This window comes from Rhea americana, unplaced genomic scaffold, assembly GCF_003343005.1.
Source record: "Rhea americana isolate MKP2758 unplaced genomic scaffold, rheAme1 scaffold_344, whole genome shotgun sequence".
Lineage (NCBI taxonomy): Eukaryota > Metazoa > Chordata > Aves > Rheiformes > Rheidae > Rhea > Rhea americana.
In genome coordinates, this window is record NW_028186473.1 from 320,393 (window position 1) to 339,975 (window position 19,583).

At 33.9% G+C, this 19,583-nt stretch overlaps 1 protein-coding gene across 1 annotated transcript in view; it reads right to left on the minus strand.

Annotated features, from left to right (window-relative positions):
- Positions 1 to 19,583, minus strand: part of EML6 (EMAP like 6) — a 148,482-nt gene that overhangs the window by 68,159 nt on the left and 60,740 nt on the right. The window contains exons 5-10 of the mRNA XM_085311587.1: positions 18,954 to 19,139; positions 17,166 to 17,301; positions 11,810 to 12,011; positions 5,867 to 6,004; positions 3,363 to 3,619; positions 839 to 1,051 (exon numbers count right to left, since the gene is read on the minus strand). Of these exons, the coding sequence (XP_085167713.1) occupies positions 839 to 1,051; positions 3,363 to 3,619; positions 5,867 to 6,004; positions 11,810 to 12,011; positions 17,166 to 17,301; positions 18,954 to 19,139 (1,132 nt within the window). The remainder of the gene's footprint in view (positions 1 to 838; positions 1,052 to 3,362; positions 3,620 to 5,866; positions 6,005 to 11,809; positions 12,012 to 17,165; positions 17,302 to 18,953; positions 19,140 to 19,583) is intronic.

Here is a 19,583-nt window from a genome sequence, read left to right on the forward strand (position 1 = left end):
TGAGCTAACATAAGCTTTTTTGTGTATTTCTTTAACATCAAAAAGTGCTACCAAGCTTTACAGAATAAATCATATAGTAAGGAAATAAAAGAATATAAAAAGTATAGGCAAGAGTCAAGAGTCATTTTTCAGTGACACTGTCTTGAAATTAAAGCATTATATACAAACAATGATTGCATATTACCGATTTAATAAAACTACAGGTGTTCAGATAAATGAAGAAGGCATATACTCTATTTTTAAAGGTAAAAACATATTAACATACAAAATAATCAAGAACTGAATTCCTGTGTGTTAATACAACACAAAGAAAAATTTTAATACCAAAGGACAGAATTCAACTTCTCTTATTCAAAAAAGATATACATATTAACCTTGCTCTGGGATTATTTTTGATAGGATGTTTTTAGAAAGATATTATACAASAGTAATAGCCCATTTGTATTAGCAGGCATTTTCCAGATGGTAAAACATGAAAATTCCACTAAATGTCAAAGGTCTAAAAATAAATAAAGAAAAGCAAGCAAACTGTGTTGCAAAGTGGCAAGCATTATCTCATTAAAAACTGGTCTGTAACAAGTGTTATAAAAATGTAAAACAATAGCCACTCCACAGAAACATCACACACAYGAAATAATCATTTTAGAATCAGCAAAACATAGTCTCATAGTTGTGTACCTTTAACTTTCATTAGCTTTCATCAAAACTATGAACAGGTATCTTGAGGAAATTAAATAAGAGTATTCATTATTATATTAGCATAACATTAGTGTAATATATACACATATAACAGGAGGCTTACCATTGTAGTCTTCAGAAACACAAAGCACAGTCTTACCTTTCTTTAGGCATGGAAATCTGAATAATTTAACCAGTCCAAAATCATCTCCAGTCACTAGCACTGAGCTGTTATAATTTCCATCCACAGAGTTGACATCTGTAATATTTGTATATTTTGGCCAAATTCCATTCACTTCGGATCCTATCACACAGGTCCATGAGGTCCAATGAACTCCTTTGATCTCATCTTTGCTAGTTACATGCTTCCCAGCTGAAAATATGCAAGTAAATACGCTGTTTCATCATCTGTTTTTCAGTAAACCTCCTTTTCTTTCTTCACAGTTATTCGTATATTTTTCTAGGCATTAAGTTTGTTTAGTTTCAATACATAAAAGAAATGATTTGAAATTTTATGAATATAATCTCATATTTGTGGTATTTGTGCAGATCACTAACATTAACAATTATAACACTGCTGTGAGTAAAAATGCTAAGGTGAGAAAACACACTTCCCCATCACTTCTACTAAAGAAACATTTTCAAGAAAAAGTACACTTACGTACTACGAATTCCTAGAACACCTTTAAGTGTTCCTTAACCTGAATATAAGTGCTATATGATTAACAATACTAACGTAAATTATGAAATAACGAATTTTGAAATGTGTTAGTAGCAATTGTTAGTCCTGTTTATTCAATGTCATTGAAATTTGAATATTCAGTGAATCAATGAGTCTGTGGTACTTCTTTAATAATGGAGAAAATTTTATAGCTAACTGGATATATTATGACTTTGTGATAAATCTAGATGGAATTTACAGGTACTATTTGAAATTAACTCACAGTAATACTTTTGCTTTTGAAACTGCTAAAAACGGACAGAATCTTTCTAAGTTTCATTCCAGAATGATATAAAGTTATCAGTGATGTGAAGTCCAATGGATTTCTTGTTGATAGATTATTCCAGGCTTTTAATATAAATGTTAATCAAACACGACTAAAMCTTCTCACTCTAAATATATGATGGATTTGCTTAATTTAATGTGCCTTGGATTTTATCTATGCACGACTCATTAATAGTTATCTAAACAACCATCATTTCTTAAAAACAATGTATTCTCCAACTATTCTTATTTCTTATAGAGAAAAAGGAATAGGGAAGATAAGACTTTAGAAACCTTAMGTGAATCCAGTTGAACTGTTCACATTTAAATTAACACTGTAATGACAGCGAAGAAAGGTTTAAATCACTTGTACTTTACTTCTGATGAAATCTTATTTCAGTATAGGGCCAGTAGAAATTCAGATTTTGAATTAACCCGAGTATGTGCTAGAAGCCAGAAGCAGCTGCCTTTCAAAGAGACAATATGCAGCCAGTCARTCAATTTCGTAATTAACCTCTAATTTGGTAAGAAAGATACAGTCCTGATTCCCCACACTAAGAATGTTGCTGAAATAGCTTAGACGAAAACAAAATCTTACTCCTAAAATTCTCTTCCTTTCTCTGGCAGATTCTTCTAAATACTAAAAAGTATTCTCAATTAAGGATAAGAATAAATCAAGTATTTATCATTCTGTTACAGATCAACTAAAAATGTTTTTACAGGACTGTATTCCTCAGAGGTGTCAAGCACGATTGCAAGCACATTGTGCTAAGTATAGGGCATATATATACATATATATRTGTGTGTGTGTGTGTGTGTRTATGTATATATAACTGCAGTTGAAGGCCATAGCAGCATATGAAAAATGTAACCTTTCAAATATATATGGAAAAATTTTCAACATAATACAATCGRTATAGATTAACTTATTGGGGTGAGAATAAATCTTGCTGCAGATCACAAATGAATATRCATTTTACACTTTCATTCTAATCCCATTCTACACTGCCATTACAAACTGTTAGAGCTTCTTATAGTCATGAGACTTGTCCCAGTAATGAAAAAAAGGTATTGGGGTAACATGGGTGACACCACACTGTGGCATCTCTAAATCATTTAAATTCTTTAAAACTCTTTACTGTAGTTTTGGCTGTGCTAGTCCAGGCACTGCTGTTGCTGATACAGTTCTGGACTTCTCTTGTGTGCTCACCAGTTTGATCTGTATAATGGTAAGACCTCTGACTGACATTGAAAACATCATCATTTTATCAGCACTTTAAGTTAACCCAAACCATTCTCCCATTTCCAGTTATTAAATTTTCAGAAATGTTTTAATGATTAACTCTGGAATTATTCACCATTTGAAGGAAATGCTACTGGGACAGACATGCTTTGGTAGTTATTTATGAACCAAAATTTAGTTCTGAAGTGAGTCAATCTGTAAAATAGTTAATTGGTATACAAAAACATACAATTTTACATGAATACAAATGCAAAAGGAGCTCTTACTTAACCAGAGCCGAAGGTGGGTATATACTGTGAACACACATTTTAAAAACAAACAACAGGTATTTATGTAAGGTACAGTCAAGAAACTCTGCTTTTAGATTTACTATTTATATCATACTTGTTCTCTTCACAACAACACAAAAGTTTACTTGTTCATAACATGTAAACTGTTGAGCTTTTGTAAACTTACAAGGCATCTTGTAGAACAGTCTTTCTCCTGCACCATCATTGGTTTGCAAGAATTTACTATCCATAGACCAGTCAATATGAGTGATAAAACTAGAGGATTTGTTGCACTCTCCGATTTTTTTGTACCGCTGAGCAACCGCATAGATATCCACTGGGCCATCATTAGAACCCACAGCAAGGTAAGACCCGTCTGGTGAAAATTTCATTTCATGGATTACTTCTTTTCGGTCTTTAATATGAACTACCTCTGTCATGTCTCTGCAAGAATCAATAGTGAAAATGTAAACTGTAGACTTGAGAACATACAATCCACAAATATTTAAGACAAATATGAAGACAGGTACTCTGAATACTTTGTAGAGAGAAAACAGATTTCAGAAAAAAAATTTTTTTTGAAATGCTCCTTCTGTTTTCATTGGTTATAAGCATATGCTTAAAACAAAAGGTAGAAAAAATTGTACCTGTCAATGACTTAGTTCATTCTATTCACCAAATTTTAGCTGTAAAATACTTAGTTGTTTACTATAAACTAGACTAGACTTTAATTCTTTTAGATGGGCAATGGAAAGAGTTCCATCTAAAGAGCACTTACCCTGTCTTTCACAATACCCCATTGAAATGGCCTTTTAGAGACCTATTTCTCAACATTGACTCTTTTGGAAACACAGAAAAACAGTTTAATTTGGAAGCTAACAATTAGACAGATAAAATTAGGTAAGGTTAATCACACATGCCATGAACAATGTGTTATATTTTTCTTGTTCTTTTTATTCCTAGTGGAAAAACAGAGGAGTGACAATACTTGTACTGTCACCTTGTTTCAAAAAAAAGCTATACAGTCTAGCTTTATGAAAAATATCCAATTCTTCCCTACCCAAATTATGGTTGATATAAACCCCTACTCTATCAAGGAATAAACCCCCCAATTCTAGTGAATGCAGAGAGAATTCTGGCAGAAGACTTACCCAAATTCTTTGGCTTTGAGATAATAATTAAAATTARATTAAAAATATCTTCCATGTGAATTGACTGAATGATGAGCCAATTCCCAATGGCATTGATTTTGGATTTATAAGGACAATTCACACCAGATTATATGTTTGGGATGTAAGGAAATGACTCCCACAGGTGTCATGCTTTTGTTAATGCTCCATTTTAATCTTTTTAAATGTTTTTCTTGGCTTCTACTTTAATTAATTACTGCTATTGGCATCAAATTTATGAAAATACTCGAATTCATAAAAATAATATCTTTATAACTTATAATAATAAAAGATATTTTGTTAAGATTTCTTTAAAATGCTGATACATAGAACTGTAAAAACAGTCCAGAAAGGAGAATCCTCAACAACTGAAGAAAGAAAGAGATTTCTGGGATGTGGTGGTATGAATGCAAAGGTTAATAAAACAGGTGCTCAGGTCAGAAAAAAATTGTTAGAAATTAAAGTTTTGGACATTAGTTACAAATTAAAAGGCCTAGTCATATTTGTTTACAAAGGAACTCCAAAATGTCAGTGACAACAGAAATTTTGTTGGGAAAACTATTTATTCATAGCCATTTTTTCTTTAAAAAGCGTGTTGGCAATAATAAGTTCTCTTAGTTCTCTGTTATTATTAAACACTGATAATAGAACCAGTCTCTGGACTCTTCCTTAGATTCAGATCCTTCACCGCCAAGAATTCAAAAGCATCAGATCAGAAAGATTCATGTCAATACATTACAGCATTTTTCCCAAATCTTCCATTGTTTACAGGCTTTTCCTTCCTATTAGCGATTAGTTTAAAGTATTTCAGGTATACGTTTACCAAAGATACGAATTAAAGTTAAAAGAAGCAGTAATCTCTTCTAGGTATCAACGAAAATTGGTTATGTGCTTTGAAATTATGCAATTTGGTTGGCTCTTTCACCTCCAGCCCCACTCCACCTCCCATCCAGTTTTATGTTCCACCTGCCTTTGTAGGTTTTCCARAATGGTACTGCAGACAGAAAATGCCCACCATATAAGATTTAGTCAAGAAAAAAAGGTTTGTCATTTAAAATGGAAGCAGAATTTGCAAATATCTTGCAAATACTTTAAAAATGTCTTTCGGTCACTGAAGGGACTATTTTGCCTAGTAGTCATGGAGGGAAATGAGCTATAAGATCAAGGAGATATGTCTCAAAACTGTGTTGTGTCTATTATGTGTTTCTTTTCACAGAGTATTTGTATAATTTCAGAATAAACAGAAGAAAAAAGTCAAACTTGAAAATTTTAAGCTTATCAACATCATTACTAAAAGCTAATATTCTGAATCTAAATAAAACATAGGTTTGCTACTCACTGCCAGACTACCACCTCTTAAAATACCAAGTGCTATTTTTGAAGCATATGTTCAATTTTTGCTCAATATTTTTTCTGACAAAATATCTAATARTTTTTATAGGAATAGAAGACTTTATAATGTAGTCTTGAGCTACTTGGAAAAACAAACTGCTTGCATGAGGTTCAAGTTCTCTCATCTTACCTTACTCKGAGAACAATGAAGGAGCCATCTTTCATTCCAAGTCCTAACTGCGACCCATCAGGACTGAAAGACACACTGCGCACGGCTTCTTCCATATTGCAACGCGCTATCAAGGCATGGTCAGCAAGACTCCATAATCTGCATCAAAAGATATTGAGAGCAAGAGCAGATTTTTCCTGACTTCATAATATTTCAATATCATTGAGAGTAAAAATGAAATGTCCAACTCTATTGAAAAATCCATGAGCCAATGGACATTCAGAAACACACTTTCAAAAACTGAAATCTGCTTATTAATCTAGGAAAGAAAGCGGGTGTTTAATGCCTGCCTAAATCAATACATAGAGACAGAATTTTCTGACAGCGGTGCTGAACTTCCCGGCATATAATATGAATGAAGCTTTCAGACACCTTCAGGTGGAGTTCCAGATTCAAATTTCTTTCAGAATAGAGGAGTATTTACTGCCCCCAGTTCTAGCAGGGATGGGATCTAAGACCTGAACACAGATCTGTGATAGCAGAAGAGAAGGAAGAGACTCAAGCTAAATGACACAATGATTTTGAATTATCTCTAGACTCTATTTATTTGATATAATACAATTCTCCTAGATGCATAATTAAAAAATGCAGTTTTCTATAGACAGAGAGCACCAAGGCAGATTGGTCTCAAATTTTCATTGCAAGTGAAAGCAATACTCAAGGAGCATAAATATTTAAATCATGGGGAAAAAATTTCTTGTCATAACCATGAATGAACTAGTAGACAATATTGCATGCTCATTTGCAACATTTAAATTAAAAAAAAATCAATTAAAAACATGCCAAAAATGAGGAAAAGCAAACATTTTATCTATATTTTAAGAGCAAGTAGAAAGTTTCCCAGATCACTACAAGCCAGTTATTCACATCTCAGCAGTACGTTAAGACTTAGAAGAAATTTTAAAGAATAGTTGAAAGTACGGAAGACATGCTACTTGGGATGGAAACGTTAAGTCAGCAATAGCCAGCAATGAGGTAAATCTAATGTATTTCTAAAAGACTAATAGAACAATGTAAAATATTTGAATAGTAGCATATGTGATTATCAGTTAAATTCAAGAAAATGATGATTAGTACAAAACCTGTAAGATAGTGCTGGATAAAKTTTTACAGTAAGCTTTACAAAAAGGAACTATTAGGCCACATGGAAGATACTACTGGGATTTCTACATAAAAGGTTTGGAATAACATTTAATAGTTTCACTGTCACTAAAGACTCTGGTATAAAAGATGAGAATGTTCATGAAATTTGCTATGGACAGCAAGTTGGGAGACATTGTGAACCCAGATGTTGATTTATCATATTGGAAGATACAGGTATTTCCTGAGGATGAAACAAATAGACATTGAAGGAAATTTAACCAGTTCAAAGTACATTCTTTCAGATCCTTATATCTAGAACTGGGGTCCTGTAGGTTTAAGGTACCACAAGTGAAACCAGCAAAAAGGAACAAGAGCTCACACTACCTTTCCATCACAGAATCACTATGCTCTATGAATGAGTTGCAGACAGGAAAAAGGAAATTTGATTCTAAAATATATCCTGGGTGCTATGTCAGCAGATACATAAAAACAAAAATACACAACACAAAGTGGCATATTCTTTACAAATTATCTCAGGAAAATGGAATAAAAATAGGAACAGATACAAGGAAAGTTTACTATGATGATCAAGAGAATGACGATTGTATCACATTAAAGACCAGAACAGTTTAACTTTTATACTTTAGTGAGATAAAAGCTGGGAAGGGGTAATATTGCATTGAAAAATACAGTACATAATCATCAAAGTTATCTGCAGGATAACATCAGTATTATTATCAGTAGGATAATAATCAAAGAATGAGAACAAGTTATACAGAAGRAACAACCATGCTAGCACTAGAACAAATAGCATAAACAGAACATGAATATAGCCCGAAAAGGAGGAGGAGGTTTCTAACGCTGCAGGAGTAACATTTTGATACAGTTTTCAAGTAAGAAAAGATAGAGTTCGATAAATTTGGAAAAAGGTTATGTTATTTGATTGCCCATATTGAGAAAGGATGGTATTCCATGACCTGGGAATTTCTTTTCAAGCAGAATCCCTTTGGGACTTGGCAGGATCATATGATTAGGGTCAATCTAGAATCAACATCCCTGTAAGATGCTGGCTTCCTCTTCGGCTGAGAGGGCTCAAAGATCAGAAACAACTCGGAAAAGGCATCTCTGTGAAAAACGGTTGAAATGAAAAAAACAGAAATGGGATGCTAGAACTATTTTCAAAGACAAAACATAAGGAGGGCTCAGATTCAAGACTCTTAGCAGCTTTGCAACAGAGAGGCTAGGAGTGCCYGCTACAATAGGGAATGAACCAGGAAGGATTTGGAAATATTTCAAAAAAAATGTCAGGCTAAAGTTTGCCTCCAAAACAGTTGCTTTCACCTGAATCACATTGTCCAATATCTCAAAGCACAACTTTTATACATGGAAGTGTGAGYTGAATACATCTGTTTTCTAAAATAAACAGTTTTGAATTAATGGWAGGATAATTCCAAACAACAGCTTTATATTTTGCACCAAAAAAAAATGCATTTGCACATGTGCAGGCATTTTTGCCCMAAACTGACACACAACCATAAGTTTGCTTTTTGCACATGAAAAGTGGAATGATATCTTTTCTGACAATTCTTCTGCATGTTGTTTTTGAAAAATCTAGATTAATAAGCTCTTATTGTATAAAAAGTGTGTGTGTTTTCTAATAAGGCAAAGACTTTTTGCCAGTCTTCGGCAATTTTCTTATGCACTTGTTTAAATGATTCAGTTTTTTAAAAAAACCAATAGGCTCATGAAACATCATTTTCTTAGTAAATATTCCATTTTTTTCTGTCATACACCTGGCACATGATTTTATTTATTGGAGCACATACTGATTACAGCCTCCCAGAACACTTATTTAGCAACCACTTGATAAGCAGAAAAAGCCAGAGCTGAAAACAGAAACTTTACTGCTGGCTTATTTCACTCACTTGCACAACAGTGCTGCACAAAAACTCAGAGCTATAAATACTCAAAATGGTTCATATAAAAATAGGATTCTATATCAATCTTACGAATGCAGGGATACAGAAACACAGATTATTCCAGAAAGACAGACAAGTACAGCAGAGATGTTCTGCCAGAACAGTACCTACTCAGTGGTCCTGCAGCTAAACAATATATCACTGCATTACAAAGAGGTATGTATGATGTCCACAGAGCAAAGGTAACGTATTAGGCTAGAGTCTTCCCTCAGCTACACTGAGGCGAATAGAGAGTAAATCCCYTTAAATCTATAGAAGTATTTTGCATTTACACACTCAGAAATAAAAACATGATATGACCCACTAAATAAATTTATTTGTAAAATAATTTATATGTATATTCTAGTTATTCTTTGGAAAGAATGTGATAACCAAAAACTAAAACCTCCCACACAATAAAGAAAACAGACAATATAGAAACATTCCTGTCAATTCAATTTTATGATAAAAGCTTATAATGTTAGGGATGCATGGAGTTGTAAACAAACTCAAGACACGTCGTTTCCCTGATACTTGTGATAACATATATCAACATTCTACAAATTTGGCAAATGCATATTTACATTCTACAAATTTGGAACAGCTGGAGTTTCYCCTTCTATTGTGGAAAATCCTTTTTATTAATAAAATTAACTTTCAGTTCCAAAATTATTAATCTAACTCCTTGTATATGTGGCTAAGACTGCCTAATTGACCTAAACCTGTAGTCTTGAACTCCTTAAAATAAATGAATAATAAAAAAAAAACTAGGAAAATTCTTTTGTATATTTTTTATCGTACTTAAAATATCCCAATTTTTATATTTTCCATTGGAATTCCTCACATGAAGTATTAGCATATGAAAGATAGTATGGTCTGAATTAGAATTCAAAGCCCACATTCTCAAATGCTTAAACATCTAAATGGGTAAGTGTTGACATGCAGCACAATATCTGTAATATTAATAAATGAACATTTTATTGATTCACARTATTAAAGGATCTAGCAATACCAACAACAATAAAAATGAAAAAGATTGTTACTAATTAATGGTTTATGTGCACAAACAGCATGTCTTTTTTAGATGAGCACAAGTTTGTTCCAAGCATTCTTTGTTGCGCAGGACATTATCCAGCTCCAAACCAGAGTTGTATTACCATGCTAGCCAAGAGATGAGTCCATGATAGTATGTCCAGGCCCTTAGAATGGCTTATTACCTTGAAGGCACTAGCAAATTAATGGCAGCTTTGTAGCCTTTGGTTCAGAACTGGCTCACCTCCTATTAGAACGCAGGCAGCATGAACTTGTGTCTGCCTGCAAGACTGTGCAGAYAAACCCAAAGAGAAGAGACCATCCCTGCCTTTAAGGGTTAACAAACTGAAATAAAAATTAGTAATGTGTAGGAAATGGGAGGAAGAAAACATTACCATTGTGAACAACTGGCACAGTTTTACTAGTTTCATATGTTGGATTTTAATTATGGTTAGAAAGAGATGAGAAATGGCAGGAATAGGAAACTAGTACAAATGAAAAGGTAGAAAGGAAATAGAAAGAGAGAAATTCCAGTTGACCAGCAGACTTCAAGGCAGGTGTGAATTATAATATGGAATTTGAAGGAGGATAAATTAGAAGCTGCATGTGTGCTAGGAGACTGGTTTCCCCATTGCAATATGGCCAAATGGTAGAAACCATAGGTATGTTTCTGGGATAAGCTGAYCAGTAATCAGTAAAAACTGAAAAATTGTCTGCTAACTGCCTGGGGTAGATGTAAAAAAATATGYTATCAAATCATCTATGTAAGATGAAGAGAAAAGCAGTCATCMTCTATCTGGTGCAGGATGGAAGAAAAAGCTGATGAAGAGGTTAGAGAACATGATAACACTGTCAGAAGAAACCCTTAAGGAGCACATTAGGGGAAACTGCTTGGGAAACCAAGCTGTCATGAACCCCACTGTATGCATGTGCTACAAACAGCAGCATGCAATCACAAAAATGTGGTTTGTTTCAAGGGCAGAATGACAATTCTGAGGAAAGACTGAGGAGACTGCCATAAAAGAGCCAGGTCTCCCAAAAGACTCTCCACGCCCTACAGGCGTCTTTGGCAGGAAAAGAACACTAAGAAAGGTTTTGCTCAATCTCTTTAACCTCAGGTAAATAAGTAGGGCAGTGACTATGCCCAGCTGAGATGATTTACAAAAACTATGTGGGTATGGAGTATGTTCAGTACAGGTGAATCTTAGAAGAACGCAACCTTCAAATTTTACCAAGTATTACTAAGCATATAGAAATACTTAGCTTTTTCAGAGGTTTATCAATTGGTCAGATTTTAACAGGGATAGGAAAAGAAACATCCTTGACACTGTGACAACTTCTTCAAATACATATACAAAATTCAAATCTCTGCTGCAACAGCTGGAGGTGCAAGTCCTACAACTAAACGTCTGGAAGATCTTCTTTCATACTGGCAAAACAGTATATTTTTATTAATCTAATTTTATAGCACTTTAATTGAATTGGGTTTTGATCAAAATTTCTAAACACTCTGACTGAGTCAGATATCTGCTGCGTAAAACTGGCCAAAGGTGTTTTTAAACCTAAGATTTTGAACACAAATTCTGATTAATTTTATATGATATGTGCAGCACAGATCTGAGGACTGATGATGCTAAGGAATATACAGAAAAAAGCACTGTCTTAATGGAGTCTAAATAGAAGATGAGAAAATCTGYTATGAATTTCTGAAAATTCTAATTCACTATGACACCTGACAACTGTTTTTAAATAAATTACAAATATGTCAAATTGGTATTGGTTAAAACATTGCGTACATGAACGTAAGAAAACAAACAAGTTCTAGCCTTACCGTACAGATCGATCATCACTGCCTGTGACAGCTAAAGGCTTCTTTGGATGAACTGCAAGGGCCCAGAGTTCCCCTTCACAGTGACCCTGCATAATCAGCATGGGTTTATCTCTCTCTCTCACTAGCACCTCAAATATTTCACTGTCCTGCGTCCCTGCTAAAAGTCTGTCTGCTTTCCAACAGACACTTCGGATGGACAAACCTGACGGGACAAAATAATCTTGAATTAATGGCAATGATGAGACAAAGTGATACTCAATACAGTGAAGGTCATAATGACTTTAAGAGTTAATTTGTAACAACTATTACATTTTGAATTTAAAGTTCTAGAATACATTACAGCTAATTTAATTTCAAAACTGTTCTGTTGAACCATCTCGATGCTACACAAAAAGAGATGCCAAGAGACACAAGGCTCAATCCTGAGAAAATGCTGAGTGCCCACCATTCTTGTTGCCTGGYATACAAGCTACAGTGTTCAATTTCTCAAGGGATCAAGTTCTTGTGCTTAGCTTAGAACTTGGGAATTACTTTAAAAAACAATTTAATTTTACATGACTTAAAGATAGTCTAAATTTTAGATTGCACAAGGTTTCTGTGACTGAAGTCTTGTGACTTTACTTTTTTAGCATATTTAAATAAAATAGCTCTTGCAATCTCAAATGTATTTCAAATTTCAGTGGTTCTATCACTAGAAATAGCTTAGGCAAGAAAAAAAATTACTAAGGAGCTATTAGAATGCACAGGACGATTTATGACAGAAGCTGACTCAAATGCAGTTTTCTGTTTACCATCCTTAAGTTCTGCCATGTATTTCTACGTATCATTCTCAGAGTTTTAACACAAGCTAACAGTAACAAAAAAACTAACTCATCACTCCTATGACTGCTGAGATTTTAGTTTTATTGCAAATTATTTAATCATAGATGTTCAACAACAAATAAAGGAATAGAAAATATTGTCAAAATTAAATCAATTCCATAGAAATCTGATATTTCAATAGTATTGATCCTGAAGCCTTATCAACACCAATATAGAGACAGCTGCCCTGAACTCAGAGGTATTATAATGCTATAAAACTTGTATGAGGAAAGAGATGATAGGCTGATGTTTGCATTTCGTAAGGCTGAGAGGTATATTTACATTATATTTATAGATTTCTGTAATTCATTCATATAGTTCTATAGAACTAATTTAATAAAYATGCATTAATAAAACGCATAGAAAAGAAAGCTAGACATTAATAATTGCAGGCCAGGTTTGCATTTGTTTCAATAACAGATCAAAATGTAATTAGTCTCTAATTTGTTTATTCTACCTTTGTTTGTTCTGCAAGTTCCTGTATCTCTTTAAGCATATATACGGCTTTCTGAATCTCCATTTTAAGTAAAATTAAATGATTTTCAGTTGTTTATGCTMATCATCTGTAGAGTTAAAATGTTAAATAGTGTCTAGATAACTCAAGCACCTGTCTTCCTTTAAAACCCAGACACTTAAGTGTCAATACAATTCTGAAAATGTCACTTTGATTCTGTGATTATTCAGAGGCACATCTAAACCTCTTGCTCAGTTAGCCTAAATTCTTAAATTTAGGCTAAAGTATTAATAACTGCTAAGTTTTGGTCCATGTTATCATCACTGATAACACTTTTCTGCTGTCGTCCAAACTGATTACTATAAAAAAAAAAATCAAAATCAGGCTTATGTTTCATATAGCTTTTAGAGAGCTTGATCTTATTCCACAAATATGATCATTATTTTGCAGCTGGAATTTTACTAACATAAGGTACAAAGTGTCCTCTTAAGAGGCCAAGCGATGACATACGAAAATGAGTATCTCAACATGGATGTCTACATTTGAAAACTAGTGTTTATTCCAAAATTTCTTTCAAAGGAGAGAAGTCTATTAGCAGATATGCACGGAGGAACTCTCAAGCGGAAACGTACTTTACTTGCTCTAAGACTGAATACAGTTAAGTCATTCTACACAACAAAGAACACTTTTAAGTAAAGCAGTAATGATTTGACAGCATTCGCTGCTTGACTGCCTGCAGTGCTTATATTTTCTGTTTCAGTATATCAACATTTCTAACTTTGGGTAGTGGATCTAGATGCTGTGAAAAATAAATGAATAAAAAATCCATTTGTCGTGTAGTCAAGGCTGACTATATCTGGCTTTTAACATCTTTTGGAACAGAAGACACTATGCAATTAACTCTTGGTCACATAAATAAAATATATTGTAAGCATTGCCTCTTGAGAAGGATAAATTAATCTGCATTTACTATCTTGTTGATTTCCAGTACCATTTAATTTTGATAATGTCATTTTGTGACTTATCTAAATCTCTACTGAAGTTTTGACTTAAGTCTTCTTTTGAAAAACACCAAAAGTCACACAAGGAATGAAGTTTTTATCATAAGTAGCAGACTGGTATTGGTAAGTCTGAGCATACAAAATACACCTTTTCATGCCTTCTATGAAGCGCTAAAACACATGGGAAGATATCCCATTATCAGATTTTTGCTAATATGCATGTATACTTAACTCTAAATGCCATGTCTATGATCAGATTGTTCCTGGTGATAGGTCTATTTTTCAAAGTGTTTTTGTATTCCTCAGTAAAGATGACCAATGAATTAGTATTTACAGAAAAGAACCCTTCATGGCACCCTAGAAAGGAGTTACAAGTTTGAAAGCTGCTGCCCATGCCAACTGCTTTGGAAATAAGTAATTAGAATGGAGGGACAGAAAGCCATAGGGAAGCAATTACAGCTTAAATATATGCTTAAACTAATAAGTGCCATTGATATAACTGAAGATGAAACAAAATTTCCACAATTTTTAACACCAAACACTAAATGGAAGTGATCATCATGACACTCAAGACAGCAGAAAAGAGGCATAATAGGACTGTATCAGGAAAGTAAGAGGTATATCACATTGAAAGAACACAGTGAGAGAAAAAAGAATGAAACAGGAAAAAGAACAAAAGAATGCAGACAGCAAAAAAAGAGGTTGACAGGTATTTTTGTTGTTGCAGTCAAAGGTCCTACATTGTTGTTGCAGTCAAACCTGCAGTTATAGAGCAGTTTTCACAAACACATTATGTCTTTTTACTTATGCTAAATGATTATGCTCAGATCACCTTTGACATATTTTTGCAGTCTTGCTTAAATCTGATTTTTGCCACTAATGCAGACAATTATTTTATTTTGACAAATATTCAATGGAAGGATTTAAAATCTTTCAAGACAAGATTAGGACGGTGTTCACAATTCAGTTTTTAGAAATCAGTTAATATATATATATTTTTAATTGTTATAATTTGCATACAAATTTAAATGACAACTCAATTCACTCTCTGCAAAAGAACAACTTTTGCCATGATAGCAAGATAAAGAGCAAGTCAGGTAGTAAGAACCAGTACTGCCTGTCTCTCAGCCATACAGTTGCTGTTATGATGTCTGGTTCTGTACTTAGCTGCTCTGATCTAAGTCTCTTTTCACTCAGTAGCATCTCTAATGAGAATTTTCTTCCATTTAACACTTCCTTCATTTAACCTAACCTCTATCAAGATCAGAATTCTTTCTTTAGACAACCTGTAGAAGAATAGCTACATGTTCTTTGCAGAGTGTGCCAGGAGTAGATGACCTTTATGACTAAATTATGGTTTTGTAATATAAGTCATTATTTTGAAGCAATAATTTTCCATCAAAGTTCTGATAACAGAAGTCAATTAGAACTAAGTGAAGTCAGCTACGGTCAGTTTGGCACTGAGTGTGGACATATTCCAGGAAGCAGTTAGAGCACAAAAGTGCTCCTCCTCTGGTCTCTCAAATAYGGAGAATAAAGCGCCCTCCCAGAATCACTTCACAAGGATCCGAGGAGGTTGAATATGCAGAAGAGTCCTGTTCTAGCACTGTTTTCTTTGTACAGTCCTGCATAGAAATTACTCTGACTTTTATTATGAACAGACTGCATACAGGACTCATCTTAGGCAGAATACAGTTACCTTTAACTATAGTTTTTACAGTCTTGTTTCATTTACAGCAGTGACCGCTTCCCTTTTTTGTGGCAGAACTTGGCCTCAGGAGTTTCAAAGATAGACAGGATCTGTCTGTCCTATATGCACAAACTTATCTCTCCATAATTTTTAACAGGCATTTCTAACTGATCTCAACTGCTGTAAATGTTCATCAGCAACTTCTACTGTTTTCTCTAGAAATTAATACTAAACATTACAACACTGGCTACAAAAAATAAACTAAGCCACAATTACACAGTAAGCCACAATTACGCAACTACGCTGGGCTACTAGCCGGGTCTATCTGACAAATTTTGAGAGCTAAATTCCACTTCTGAGAGTCAACACTCAGGTAAACTGCTGTAGGCAAACTGGTAGAGAAATTGTTTGACTAAGGCTGCTGACAGTTTGCTTGTTGGATGTGCCTAGATACYGTAAACCTGTGTGTTTTGCAAGTATTAGAATTATCAGCCTATCTTGTCTAAGTAGGATAAAAAAAATAAACCTAATGATCTTGTTACTAGATTACAGACCAGAATACAAGTAATTGAAAAAAAATCCTTCTTGGTTGCCTGCCGACTATTCCAATGGTAATTTTAATATGAAAACTGTCTATAAACATATGTTAAGAAGTACTGGAAATTAAGATTAATCATAACAAAGCCTACTGCTAAAAGCATATAAAGCCTATTTCAGGCCACCAAATTGACTGCTATACTCTCAATCCAATTGGTCTGTAGAACTCCTAAATGACTAAAGTACTAATAGAGCTTGATAGAGATAATCTCCATGGAGATTACAAGTGGTTTGAAAGTGGAATCATGAAACAGAGTGATAACTAAGCCTAYAGGAAATTTGATTAGGTTCAACAAATACGATGGCCAAGACTTTAGTATTAACTTCTATTAAATATGCCAAGTGCTATCATTCCAAATGAGCCTAATGGAGTGCTCAGATGCTCAGCATCTTTGAGTATCAGCCTCCAGAAATCTCAATTAATTAAATGAACTGCAATTAATTAATTTAATTAAAGCATGCTTAACTTAATTCACTTATCTTTTTGTGATTGTTTTTTTTATCACCTTAAATTTGCATGGTGTGGAACAGCAAATACAAGCATCTGTCTGTTTATACTCTGAAACATGGAAAACTCTTCTGGCTGTATCAGGCTACATCATTGTAAGAGAAAAAAATGAAAGATCTTAATTGTAAATACAGTCATTAAGTAAAATGCCAGCAATATGCAGAGACATTTACACTTTAAATAAAATTGTGTCACAATCCATTGTCTAGTCATGTCAAAACCTTTTAAAGTAATAAGCTTATTACCTTTATATCCTTGTTCAGTCTCCCTGAGATCAATTTTAGTAATTGGTTTGAAATCGGTGTCCCATAAACGAATGCAACCATCTCTCCCTCCAGTAGCAAAACCTTCCTCACAAGCATACATACTAAAAATTCCAGCCTGTTAACCAATAGTATAACAAGTTGTAAAGTTCTTTACAATTGATTTAAAAACACAAACCAAATACTTTTGAACAGATTCTTGTTAATGGCTAGAAACCACTAGCCATTTTTGTCCATCCAAAAAGCAAATGAACAAACKGGGGGGACACTTTTATTTGAAGTGCTCTCATTTGTAGTGATTTATATAGGAAGTTTTKTACAAACATCAGTGATATAACCTATTTGCATGATTTAAATTTTGTTTAGTTAATGTTATTACAAGGACTAGTAAGCAAATAATGAAACACTTAAAATAAATAGTTACCCAGAATAAACAAAAACAAGTAAACAAGCAATACAAGTATTCTTACAGGTACGCAGATGACTGAGACACTGTTTCATGAATTCAGTTCAGGCTTCATTTGGAATCTGACAGGAACTGAAAGATTGTCAATTCATTCTCTTTGTTGAAAGAAATGTTTCTGTTACAGTTTGAATTTCTTCCTCACTTTTGACAGTACCTCACTGTGGATAAGTGTGATGTACCACACTGGAATATCTCATGAAATGCCTGCTGATTCAGTATTTTATTATGAGGAAGACTTCTYAGCTAAGAGACAAGTTGAACTGCAGGGAAATTAATACATTGAAAATAAAACCCCTGTTTTCAAAGTGGCCTTGTTCAATGTCTAAATTAATATTTCTAATGAATAACTAAAGAGATAAGAAATCGGGCAGGAGAAACCATATTAGCCATGGCAAAATGCCATAATTTATATGGRCAAAACACTACATTGTAAGAGCTTCAATTTAATCATTCTAATGAATCTAAATAAAATTCTGCAGAAAAGCTACAGGGGTTTATTGTTTGCCTCAGAGACTTCTGTATTATTGCAGCTGCACATAATCACAACTTRTCCAAGACACTACAGTTCTGCAAGTAAGAAGGCGCACTGATTTCAATTTGACTGCTTTCACAAACTAGGGATTACTCTCCCAGACACTCAGATCTGATTTGAAACAGTGAAACATGATTCTTGATGCACTGCCAATATAACAAATTCTGGCAGGTCAGCAAAAACAGTTACGTTTGAAGTGTTGTTTCTGATAAGGTTCTAGAAAAAAACTATTGAGACAATTCTTTCATATCACTCCCTGAAGGAAAAAACTCTTGTTTCTCTTTCTCCAAAAACCCATAGTACAGGCTAACTGGAGTTAATTATGTTCAGAATACACATGAGAGTCAGAGTGCAATTTAGAGATAGAAAAGGCTCRCTCCACACAGAGGCTTTCATGAAGAATCACTCTTGAACACTGGGAATTTTAGCAGAGAAATTCTATTTAAAGTAAGATYGTCTGGTTACCAATTATGTTTAAGYTCATAACTGAAGCTGATTAATGYGTGAAAATGATACATTAGATTTAGTCTGCTTGGTAAAATCTGCGCCGTAAATGAACATTAACAGTTCTGTCAATATCAGTTCAGCATCTAGCATCTGTCCACAACGCATACACAAAATACAAAATTACATATAAGTTCTCAATTGCTGAACACTCTTAGCCATTCTTACAATCTGAAACAGAAAAAAATCTACACAAATACATCTTCAGGCTGTTTTTCAATTCAATGAACAATTAATTTCAGAAATTGACATTAAAAACACAACTTACACTATGTGCTCCTTGAATTGTGCGGACTAAGTTTAGCCCTTTCCAAACATAGATGTCTCCATTTAAAGCACCGGAGTACGTGATATCTTCTTTTGCACACGCTAAACAAAGGATAGTTTGGAGATCCCCTGTTTTACCAAATATTCCTCTTTTTGCTGTCAGTGCATTCCCACATAGTGTCCAAAACTGTGAAATGTAAATGGCATATTAGGAAAAATTTCTACAGCATTTCTGTTTCTTCATGTAAGTGTTTAGATCTCATAGATGTACATCCCTATAGAACAGTGTCCAAACAGACATGTAAATGACTTCTGTACTCCTACAGATTGCCCTTTATTATAAAACATGCCTGCTTACTGAGAATGGGAAATCCCAAGGCAGATGCAGTGAGTTTAAGCACACAGCAAAATGATCAAATTGTGCGTGAAAGTGAGGTACAATTCTGACTTACTGTTGATACACTCCCCCTTCTCATTGTCTCACTACATTTTATCATATTTTGCTGGTGATGTCTAATAGAACGCACACTTAAAGCCAGGAATGTCCCATTTTACTTGTCTGCAAACTTCAAACACAGATATAGTTCTGGCATAATAAAATACTGGATTTTAAAGTATTAAGTGCCTGGAT